Raw genomic sequence first — 11,876 nt, forward strand, 5'->3', positions numbered from 1 at the left:
AAAATCCAAATAATGAGCAGTAACAAAACATTGGTAAAGAATTAGATGGCAGTTTACTTAAAGAAGCAAGGAAAACAACCGATGAGATTTATGATCTATATTGCAAACATGCTACTATATATTATTGGTTTTAGTGTACGAAAAGGGAAGAATAGACATAAAGAAGGAACCACTATTGTTGATGGAAAATACTTCTACTGCTCTGCTGCTGGAATAAGAGACACTCCTAAAAACAAAGAACTCAAAAATGAAGATGATCAATCAGATGCAAAGAAGAAAGAAAGGAGAAAGAGAGTGATGATAACAAGAACAAAATGTGAAGCTCAGATATTTGTAAAGAAGAATGAAAATGGAGATTTTGAAATAGAAAAGCATGTAGTGGTTCACAATCACCCATTGACAAGAGAAATAAGTAATTATCTCCACCGATCGGAACGACAAATGACAGAGCCTAAACAAGAAGCTATTGCGGCAATGTCAGAATGTGGTCTAAGACCAATGGAGTCTTATAGATATATGTCAATAGAAACTGGTGGAGAAGACTGTGTAGGTCATACGATGATTGATCATCTAAACTACTGCTACAAGTTAAAAATGAAGCAAATTGATGGCAAGGATTCACAAACACTAGTGAACAAACTGTATGACTTACAATCAATAGATGCTGAGTTCTTTTTCAGAGTAAGACTCAATGATCAAGGAAAAGTTGAGTGTCTATTTTGGAGGGATTCAATAATGAGAGAAGATTACAAAATATATGGAGATGTTCTAGTTTTTTATACTACATTCAGAACCAATAAATACAATCTCATATGTGCTCCATTTGTTGGTACCAATAACCATTGGAAAAACACAATGTTTGCTTGAGCTTTCATTGGGGATGAAACAACTGAATCTTTCGTTTGGGTGTTTGAAAATTTTCTAAAAGCTATGAGAGGAAAGCACCCTGTATCAATTTTCACTGATCAAGATGCCGCTATTGCTTCTGGAATAGAACAAGTACCTTTTCATATATTATAGTTACTGTCTATTATATATAGTCACTGTTTATGTTAGAATAGTTACTCATTTTATACATAGTAACTATTTATTTTCTATAGTTACTCTTCTTTATATATAGTAACACTTTGCTTACTAGAGTTACTCTTCATATATCATGAAGTTACTGAAAATTACTACAAACATTAATATATATTAAATAACTATATCTTTTACATATAATTACTCTTTATTTTTTATAGTTAGCCTTATTTGAAAATAGTAACTCTTAATAAAATATAGTTACTGAGTATAACTAAACACTACAACAAAAACATTAATTAACCGCGCCTAATTAATAGCGCTTATCAAAAAGCGCTATTATTTATATGAAATAACAGCACTTAATTTTATATTTCTGTTAAATAAAGAAATTTTAATTTCCACCTTAATATAATACAACGCTTTTCTTTAAACGCTTTTAATTTGTTATTAATAGCTATACTTAATTTTTTTTTTTTTTACAGTAGTGAATATTTTTACACCTGCCAGCCAAAACCAAATTAATGAACCAAAATCCCAGCAGTTCGTCCGCACCGCCTAAATAAGTAAATATCCCACGTTCTCCATCTTCCTCCTCCTCCCACCACGATTTCCATAGTTAAGGATCGAGTTTCCAATCGAAAGAGTTCAATCTAAATCCAAATCCAAAAGTTCAATCCCAATCTATGTTGACTCAAATCGAAATTTCCCAAATCCAAAATTACAGTGTTTCAATCCAAATCCAGATGTTTTCGTATTTAGCTTCTTCTCCGGCGAACGTTTCTCGGCGGCGACAATTATCTGGCGAATGTATTTCCCGGCTGCGCGTGGTTAACTATCAAGTGTGAGTTTCTTCTTAATTAGCAATTCAATTGGTTTTTCAGGATTTTCAATTTAAATTTGGGAGTTTTATAGCAATTTGATATGCTTGTTTATCACCTAGTTATACTGGATGTTGGGGGTTATTAGAACTTTATGATTATGTGAATGTTAGAAACTTTCTGATTCTGTAAATTTTAGAAATTAGGAGTTGCAAGGTCGTTATTCTTCTTTTTTTATTCTCATGGTCTTCATCTGAAGTTGGAACATAATTTGTTATTTAAGGGTTACTGAAAATTAATTGTCATTAATATTGGCATTCTTTGATGTTGTTTTCTTGAATCTTTCTTGTCTTATGATATTACTGAAAACCATAGATGAATATTTGATGTATGAGTAGTTCAGTACTGGTAGTTCTTTGTTTCGTAGGTGTAATTTTAATGGACCATTGGATGTATGAGGTTGGGTTCTGTTGAGAATTTGCTGGACTTGAGTATTTGAAACTCCCACGAGACCATTTGTCAAGCATGCCTTCGTAGCCGCACCTTACTGGCCTTGTGTGTCTGCAATCCCAGTGAGCTTGTTAGCCTGTCTTCTTAGCACCGTATAATGATGGTATAGTGTTTCTGTAGTTTTGTAATTTTATTTGTCCTTATTTTATTGTGTTTAATCATAAAGAGTTGTCTATTACATCTTATTATACAGGCCCCATTGGGTGTTGTGTGTTATTGACCCGTACAATAATGCTGTTTATTTTCCAGATCCTCTAAACAATGAAAATTACAAGGGCACACGAAAAGGAGTTCAAGTTGATTTGCGTAAGACTATAGACATGTAAGTGACTTCTTTCTCCTTTGTTAGAATATTCTTTTGTTTTAGGCATTCCACATTTCTGCTGTCATGTATAGTCCCAATTTTGTGAGTCATTGAATATAACTTTTATTTCTGAGTTCTTTTATCATCTTGACTGAAAGAACAGATGTTAGTAGCCTGCTAGTTGAATCCAACCAACTGTACAATATTGTACATATGTGTTTTTGTGAAATTATGATGATTTTGTGCAACCATGATTTTCTTTTTCATATTTTAGAACAATGTTATAGCCAAGAAAGCTGTTTATTTATTATTTTAGAACAATGTTGGAGTGTTTTGTTTTCATAAATAACGTAGGAAGGGTTACAGACAAGTGCAAGAGAACAAGACTTAAGAATGCACAATGTATCTGTCGAGGCATTGTTCTGCCCTCTGACTTGGTGTGTTGTTTTAGCATCTGTCTTTTAAAACAATGTCATTCAACAACATATTTGCAATAAACCTATAAAAATCAAAAAGAAAAACTTCGAGACCTTAGTAACTTCTTTAAGCTATGTCACTATAAATGGAAAACTCCTGAGGGGATTAAGTACGTAATGTCTCAATCTTACTGCAGCTACAAGTACATTTCTCTTACGAGAAAGTTCAGCAGAACAAAGCTATAAATTGTCCTACATGAACCTCGAGAAAAAGAACAAGGATGTAATACACAATCCAGGCATTAATGCAACTGAGTAACCATAACATCTTATTCCATTAAGTAACTTCATAAAAGCTTCTTGACATAGAGTTGGTTCTGGGAAAATTATGTTCTGAAAACTGAAAAATATTTCTCTATAATAATAGAGTCAATTTACAAGACATCCCAAAATACGCTAGTATACCTCAATGTCGACCTCCCTCTTCTCATCAAGGTCTGTCTTGTTGCCAACAAAGGCCGTGAACATGCAAGGACTTGCTGATTGTTAGAAATAAAAACTGAATCATGAAACAGTTAATAGACAGACATAGGTTGTTACCTTGCTTCCGCAATTCTTGAATCCATCTATTTGCTTTCCTAAATGATTCCTATACATCAATAACCAGGTTTCATGAAATCAAAAAAATTGCTTGTTTAATTTGATAGTTTTTTCCTCATGAACCTGGAACACTAGGCCAACCTTCTTTTAAGTTTTGCTCTCCCAAACAATGTTACCCTTCTAAAGATCTTCAATAATCTGCTGCATATTTCCTCTGAGACGAAATATTCTTTGAACCAATTCAACTAGTAACTTGTCCAAGTGAAATATTCCTCTTTTTACCACTAAATGATCTTCTTTCTAAACCAAAGTTTCTCATTTTGGACTGATGATCTTCTGTTTCTTTGGCGATCTTCTTCAACCGAAGATTTTTCTTAAGCGATACGGTTCTTGTTCAAGGTTCTGAATTCTAAAACTCATGGACTCATATTCCTTTCTTGCTGCTGGAACAACTATATCAGGCTTTCGCTACATAACTACATGATGATTATTGTCTAGTAGACAGTTTAAAGGTTGATTTATTATCATTATTTCACATTCTTCGTGATCAGAATCTTCTAGATTTTGGCTTTTGGAATTTGGATACCTTGAGCTCGAAAGACTTCTAGAGAATTCCCTTGAGTATGCTGCAACCTGAATTACTCCGAACATTCCTTAAAAGCATGTTGTGTCTAGAGAATAATAAAACAAATGAGAAGATTTTGTTGCAAGAAATGCTAGTCTACAGATTTGCGTTTGATTAATCAAGTCTACATGGTTGTGATTCTAAATAGTCATATGCGATAGACCTCATAAAAGATGTTAGTTGCCCTTGACAGTCGAGTAGTCGACATACATGCAGTTTAAATCTCTATTTCTTTTACCTCTGGTTGGTTGATCTTGTTTTATACCTTATGTTTAGAAAATTCATGACTAAGGATTAATAAAACTCATGTTCATTTTATAATATTGCCTTATTATACTGATATTGGTTGACTGGTTTTTGAAAGGTGGAACGATGTGATGACATGCAGAACCTCTGTATTTCCTTCTATCCAATTAGAAATTTAGGCAAATCATAGAACATAAAACATATAACTGAGAGAGAGAGAGAGAGAGAGAGAGAGAGAGAGAGAGAGAGAGGGTGAAACTGAATAAAGAAGTCCAGTTAAGCTAATGGAACAATTGTTTACCCCTGTCAGTTGTGCAGAACCTACATCAGCAACATCAACTTCTTAAAAAAAAAAGTGTACAAACAACATTGAATATAGCAATGCTTATAACGGTTTCTATCCTCAGTGTGTTGTATTTAAGACATTTTGTCATCTACATTGCTTTAGATAATTCTTCACAGGCAATAAAACTACCAAACCATTTTTATTCTGTAATAGATTTTTATAAAATATCAAGCAAAAGGATAAATTTTGAACAAATTTAATTGATAGTAAAACCGTAATCATTTAATTCGAGAATTATATGATTATATCATCATATTGTTTTGTATAAAAAGAACCAAAAAGCATCAAAATTTCCATATTAACATTAACTAGAACAGTTTAACACTACGAAATAGCTAAAACATAAATTAGATTATACCTCAGGAAGCTCCTCAAGTCGAATCAAAACTCCATCACCCTGTGGAACAACCTACCAAAAACATACAATATTTAAATTAAGAATTAATACCTCAAATTTTAATCAACCCCCAGATCATAATAAAAAATAAGAAAGGAAAATTACCTTACTGGGTTCCCATTTTGTAGCAACCGCATTAACTGTACGGGTATTTCTTCTTGAACCTGGAAATAAATCAGAAAATGGGTAAGCAATTCAGGTAAAAATAGGTTCTAAAAATTAATAAATCAGATATTTAAATTGCAAAATGAAATTAAAGCAACAAATAAAAATGTACCCAATAATCTTAGATTAGAGTCGCGAGAAAAGGTGTCAAAGCCAAGAAACCAGGTGAAGCAGTCTAAATTCTAAAATATAGCCAGCTAGCCTGATCCTAGTTTTGTCAGCCATTTCCATAGCAACCAAACAGATGATCGAGACATAGGGGTTGTGCCTTTTGAGATCAGCAAATCTCTTAATACAAATGAAGGGCAGCAAAATAAATTAATGCAGGAGTAGTCATAAATACCTCATAAGCATTTCTAATATCTTTGAATTTCTGCTCTGCTCCAGGTTCTCTCTACAGTAAGAACAAAGCAGGAAAACAAAATTAACATTTGTACATAGCTCACAGGTACAAGATAAACTTGCAAGAAAATAACACCTGAAGTGAGACTTAAAATAATCTACGAAGTATTAGTTGAGATTAAAATAGTTTACTAGGAGAAACAAACATTCAAACATCACATTAGGATTGAACCACAAACCAGGAGTAGTCATAAATAGTTGGGATAAATAGAATAGAAAAGGCCAGCACCAGACCAGACTGACTGATTGATTGCACAAATGACAGAACTCTTAAACTTGGGATTTATAGGATTTTTGTCACTTCTAAATATAGTTGGAAGTAAGAACTACAGAAAAGGCCTGACTGACAACAATAACTTGGCCAAAATAGACCAGGGTTAACCAGAACCAAGCCCTAGAAACATCTGATTTAGCACCAGACCAGACTGACTGTTGGATTCTCTACAAATTATGTGGCTACTGCGTTACTGATTCAGGCACATGAGTCCGAACGCTATGTTGAATCATTCACTATATAAAACGAATTGCAGATAAAATTAACTTCAACAGTAGCCAATATTTTCTTTTTCATACCACAATAGAAAATAAGCAGGGTTTAAGTTCTTCCGAATGAAGTATGACTTTAAGTGACTTGTTTTTTAAGCGAAAACTTCAGAGATAAAACACAATCCTTCAGTTCATTTCTCATATGAATTCTCTGTTGTTCATTAGTAGGCAATGCAGGAGGTACAGCCTGTGCACCAGGAATTCTCTATTGTTCATTAGTAGGCAACGCAGTAGGTGGTTTACCCCCTGCAGATGATGTCGTTCTTTTCTGATTACAATGATTGATTTCTTTATCCAATTCCGCAGACAAAACATCTAGCTAAGCTCAGATTATACACTCTAATTCAACACTGAAGTATAGATGTATAATATATGTTGTCTTACAGTGTGCAGACGCAACTTCTAGTTGAGCTAAACTCCCATTTCTGGCACTGGAACTAAGTCTCTGTATAGATGTATAATATATGTTGGTTTTGTTTGCAGAGCACTTTTTGGTTTTCGAACCGAAAAGGGATTGTTGAAGAAAATTAAAATGAGCACCAAGTGGATACAGATACAAGTAATTGATTGTATTTTGCCTGTGTAGTGTCCTCGGCAAAAGAATGTCTTGGATTCTGGATATTATGTCATGAGATACATGAAAGAGATCATCGACCATAAGCAAACTCGAATATTTGAAGATGTATGTATTTTTCTTTGTTCAATTAAGCCTAGACATTATTATATGCATTGTCACTAATTATGTTAATTTTCTCATTTTGTAGTACTTTCATGATTGCAATGTTCCGAATTATAATCAAGGACAAATTGATGAAGTCAGAGCTCAATGGACGCGTCATGTTCTTCTCATGTGAATATTGTGATGTATTAATTATGTTTTTCGAATAGAATTTCTCTAGAACGTTTTAATTTTATTTTATTGGTTTGAAATTGAAAGAAGTACTATATGACAAGGATACTTCTTTCTGTTTTGTAGTGTGTTTTTATTCTACTGTGTATTTAGGCATATATGATTTTAAGTTATGTACGAGACACCGAGAAATTTATTTGATATGATAGAAATGAAGTTGGGTCTTATATGTATTCAATTTGATTACTATGTGTAGGCTCAAAAATGTTTTTATATTTTATTACAGGTATTTAATAATTAAAAATTAAAATTTAAAAAGAGCCCGACAAAAATTAAAAAATTCACTTAAACAACAGCGCTTTTTAGTTACACGCTATTAATTAATTTAAATTAAATTAATCATAAAATTTTCCGCCATACTGAAGCTTTAATAGCGCTTATATATTGAATGCTACTAAATGAGGAAAAAATGAAAAAGCGCTGTCATTCTTTTAACAGCGCTGCTAATTAACAGCGCTTTTAAAGCGCTGTCTTTCATTGAAAAAGCGCTATTAAAAGCTTATTTTGTTGTAGTGAAAAACATTAATATATATATTGAGAATAACTATAACTATAACTTTACATATATTTACTATTTATTTTTTATAGTTACCCTTATTTACATATAGTTACTCTTAATATAATATAGTTACTCTTTTAGAAAATACTATATTTTATTTTGAGAGCAACTATATCTTTGAAAGAGTAATTATTTCTGTATGAAAGTAACTATAGGTATTCATTATTGTTTTTCAGGTTTTTCCTTCTTCAAGACACAGGTTATGCTTGTGGCACTTGAGTAAAAATGCAAATAGTAGATTTGGTTTATTGAAGTCTGATAAAAACTTCAAAAACGCATTCTACAAGTGTTTAAGTGGGTGTATAACACCAAATGATTTTGAAGAAACTTGAAAATCTATGATCAACACTTTTAAGCTGGAAAAGGATGACTGGTTCAACAGATTGTATGGTCTTAAAGAAAAATGGTGTACGACTTTAAGTAAAGATTTTTTTTTCTGCCGGTATACTTTCTTCACAAAGAAGTGAAAGTACAAACCATGATGTTGGATTTAAAGCAAATAAAAGTACAACATTAACAGAGTTCTATAGTATTTTTCAAGCTACAATAAATCGATGGAGAAAAACAGAAGAAAAAGACGACTTTGACTGTACAAGAGGAATACCTACTTCAGAACTAAGTATGAGTGCTATATTAAAACAAGTAGCAAATGTATACACTATAACACTTTTCCGTGATTTTGAAGAAGAGTTCAAGCTTTCTGTGGCAAGTAGTGCAAAGTTCAAAGGAAGTGTTCAAAGAACAGTGTTTTTTGAAGTCTGGATAGAAGGAATAACAGGTAAAAAACTATAAATCTTTGTTTAACATTTTGAGTAGATGTTCTTTTGAATAATATATATTATATTTTATGTTAATAATATAACAGGATCAAGGCAAGAAGTTCAATTCAAAATGGAAGATTCAACCGTCACTTGCACATGCAAAAACATTGAAGAATCTGGATGGTTGTGCTTCCATTGTCTGAGAATATTGCATTTACATTAAATCAATACAATTGCAGATCGTTACATTAACAAAATGGACTAGATATGCAAAGAAACAGATATGGGAAAGGGTTGATACAATAAAAAAAGGAGAAAGGTGAAATCAACAATTTTACTGGTTGGAGATTACATATGATCAGAAGGTAATTTTTTCAATTTACGTTAGTTCATTTTCATATAGTTACAATTACAGTTGATATTTTACTTAACACTAAATTTTATATGACATATACTATAACTTAATTTTGAAAGGGCATAAGATATCAAAGGCCAGAAAATTTATCGAGGAGAGGTTTAAAACTAATAATAAAGCAGTTGATGAAATCATAAAAAAGGAAGAAGAAAGAAAGGCAAAAGATGAAGCTGCAAAGATAGCAGAACAAGAAAAGGCAAAATCTGAAGCACAACGAGAAACACATGACGGGGAATCAACTAATTCTGAAATAACAATTGTGCTTGATCCTGATCGCGCTAATACTAAAGGAAAGAGTAAGAAGAGAATAAAGGGTCAATATGACAATTAAAAGCAACCATCAAAGAAAGGAAAAAATAAACACAAAGAATTTGGATCCAAGACACCAAATCTTCAATTATTTACACCTCAAGAACAACTATTTTAGTGATTTTTTTGTTTTATTATCATATACAGTTACTTCAATATTTATACACAAAGTTATTGAGTGTTTATACTATAGTTTTCCTTTACATTACATAGTTACTATTCTGAACGTATAGTAACTCTTTATAATCGACAAAACTTTTATTTATCAAGTAACATAATACAAAAAGAGAGTAACTATATCTTGTAAAAGGTAACTATATCTGTGAGAGTAACTACATAACTTTTGATTTATACACAAATTTATTAACTGGTTATACTATAGTTTTCCTTCACATTACATAGTTACTATTCTGAACTTATGGTAACTCTTTGTAATCCATAAAACTTTTTTTTATCAAGTAACATAATACAAAATGAGAGTAACTATATCTTATAAAAGGTAACTATATGTAAGAGAGTAACTAAATAACTTATGATAATATGATAACGCTTCACATTTTGTGGTCACTCTGTTTTACATATAGTAACTCTTTCTGTTGTGGGGGGTTTTTCCAATGGTTGATGATGAAGAGGTATCCGGTTCCACGTAGAGTCGAGTCCAGTCCACGTCGGGCGGCTTTCCTGCAAAACAAGAATATTCCCGTAGGAATATTTCCTCCGATGCTTAAGTAAGATTAGGGTTTTAAGAAAGAAGTGCTTAGTTAAAAAGAAAGCATTAAGTACATGAAATTGAAGGGTGTTTCTCTATCTAGGAACTTGTGTCAATTCCTTGGGAATTGAGTGTATTTATAGTCTCCCCCTTTTGGGGGAAAACCCTAGGAAGGTTTCACATGATTGGCTAGTTTACCATAATATGACAAGTGTCACTATCATAATATTCTCTATATTGGGCCATGGGCCTTTAAGAAGGTTGTACATTTAACTCAGCCATACATCATCATTTGGTGACTCCTAAGTGGCTGTCAAGTAAGCATTTTTGCCTACTGGGATGTGCCATGTGTCGCGCTGTGATTCGGCCACGTAGGCGGGGTATTTTTACCCACATCATTTGCCCCTCAAGAAGGGTAGTAGAGTAAAACGACTTTTGTAGTACCCATTCTTGACTGTTGATTTCCTAATCAGATTCCAAGGACCGATGAGAGGGCGCCAAGTGGCGACTCTTCCATTTCTGCCCTTACTATATATATAGAGGAGGGGTAAAATTTTCGGTGTTTACTTTCGAAAATCAACCTCCTTGCTTTCTAGAGAGAGAATTTGCAGAGAAATTCTTGACGAATTCTTTGATTCGGCCAATTTCTTAGGACGAAGAAGGATTGTGCGAGCCCTCCGTCTCCTTTCTGTGCCGCCTGATTTTGACGTCATCATCTCCGACATTTTTAAGGTAATTGCTTAACCATTTCGTCTGTAATCTTATTTATGTCAGTAATTTTTGCATTACCTTTGTCATTTGTCAATTGTCGCACCGTCCGTTATTTTATGCGGTGTTTAAGGTTCTTGAGCCGTTAAGGTTGGAACTTCTGGATATGGTGGTCTGATCTGCGCCGCACCAATATCCCTCATTTTTTAAGCCCGTCGTTAAGTTCGACCTCCCATTGAGTCTTATGCAGGACACGATGGAGAGGACGAAAAAGACGGCAAACATTGCTGACTTGCGGCTAAGGGGTCAGCAGATGGACCCTTCTTTCTCAGGGGGGAGATCCATCAGAGTGCCGGCGGGGGAAATAAGCCGGACTCCGCCAGGCGAGGCTAAAAACTCTCGTCAAGGAGTTACATACTTTGATGAGTTTTGGATGGAGGATATGGAAGATGTTGGTCCATCAAGACAACCCGCCGACTCGTTCAAGGAGTCGGAGCAAGATGAGAGCGACGGCGAGGTTGTGGGTGAAGAGGCCGAAGATGAGGCAATTGGAGTGCCTCAGGTTGTTGCTGGAGGTGTACAGGGGGAGAATGCTCAAATTTCAGCGGATCAGATTGGGTCTGATCCGAAGTGGTTAAAATGGTTAGAGAAACATGGGGAGAATTATGCCGCTGGCATGAATACCGGCCCCGGTTATGAGATGAGGTTTCCTGAAAGCGAGGCGTCCACTATTTTTGACGTGGGCCCAGGTGAGTTTCCTGTATATGCTGGGGCTTTCAAGAGTGGTTTACGATTTCCAGTCCATCCTTTTGTGGAGGAAGTGTTGGATGGGTTCGGCATTGGTCTTTTCCAATTGTCTCCCAATTCTTGGACGAACGTACTTGGGTACGTTACTAAGTGTGAGTTGTTGGGCCTTAGGCCGTCTTTTAATTCTTTTCTTAGGCTGGTACGTTTTCAGAAGGTGAAGGGAGCCGAAGGTTGGTTCCAATTGGCTAACAAAGGTGAGTATGCTACTACCTTTGACAAGCCGTCAAAACATCATTTTTGGAGAATGAGATGGGTGGTGATGTGGACCGCGGATGAGGAGGCGGAGCTGAAGTTTAGCCG

General features: G+C 34.2%; 1 protein-coding gene and 1 long non-coding RNA gene across 3 annotated transcripts; both read left to right on the top strand.

Moving 5' to 3' along the window:
- The first annotated feature begins 45 nt into the window (after window positions 1–45).
- On the top strand, window positions 46–867 carry LOC110795694 (protein FAR1-RELATED SEQUENCE 5-like). The gene has a single exon (XM_022000708.1). It carries the CDS (start codon window positions 46–48, stop codon window positions 865–867), a length of 822 nt encoding a protein of 273 aa, XP_021856400.1.
- Window positions 868–1,532: 665 nt separating this feature from the next.
- On the top strand, window positions 1,533–7,481 carry LOC110795701 (uncharacterized). 2 transcript variants are annotated; one of them, XR_008918771.1, is made up of 5 exons: window positions 1,533–1,864; window positions 2,269–2,454; window positions 2,601–2,673; window positions 6,882–7,080; window positions 7,163–7,481. It is a non-coding gene; the product is annotated as an uncharacterized lncRNA (long non-coding RNA). The 2 variants fall into 2 exon arrangements; XR_002535388.2 differs by lacking the exon at window positions 2,269–2,454 and having other exon boundaries at window positions 1,539–1,864.
- Window positions 7,482–11,876: the final 4,395 nt, after the last annotated feature.

This window comes from Spinacia oleracea, chromosome 4, assembly GCF_020520425.1.
Source record: "Spinacia oleracea cultivar Varoflay chromosome 4, BTI_SOV_V1, whole genome shotgun sequence".
In the NCBI taxonomy this organism is placed as follows: Eukaryota; Viridiplantae; Streptophyta; class Magnoliopsida; order Caryophyllales; family Amaranthaceae; genus Spinacia; species Spinacia oleracea.

Coding starts and splice junctions, on each gene's coding strand:
- LOC110795694 (XM_022000708.1), top strand. CDS start 46: ATGGCAGTTTACTTAAAGAAGCAAGGAAAACAACCGATGAGATTTATG.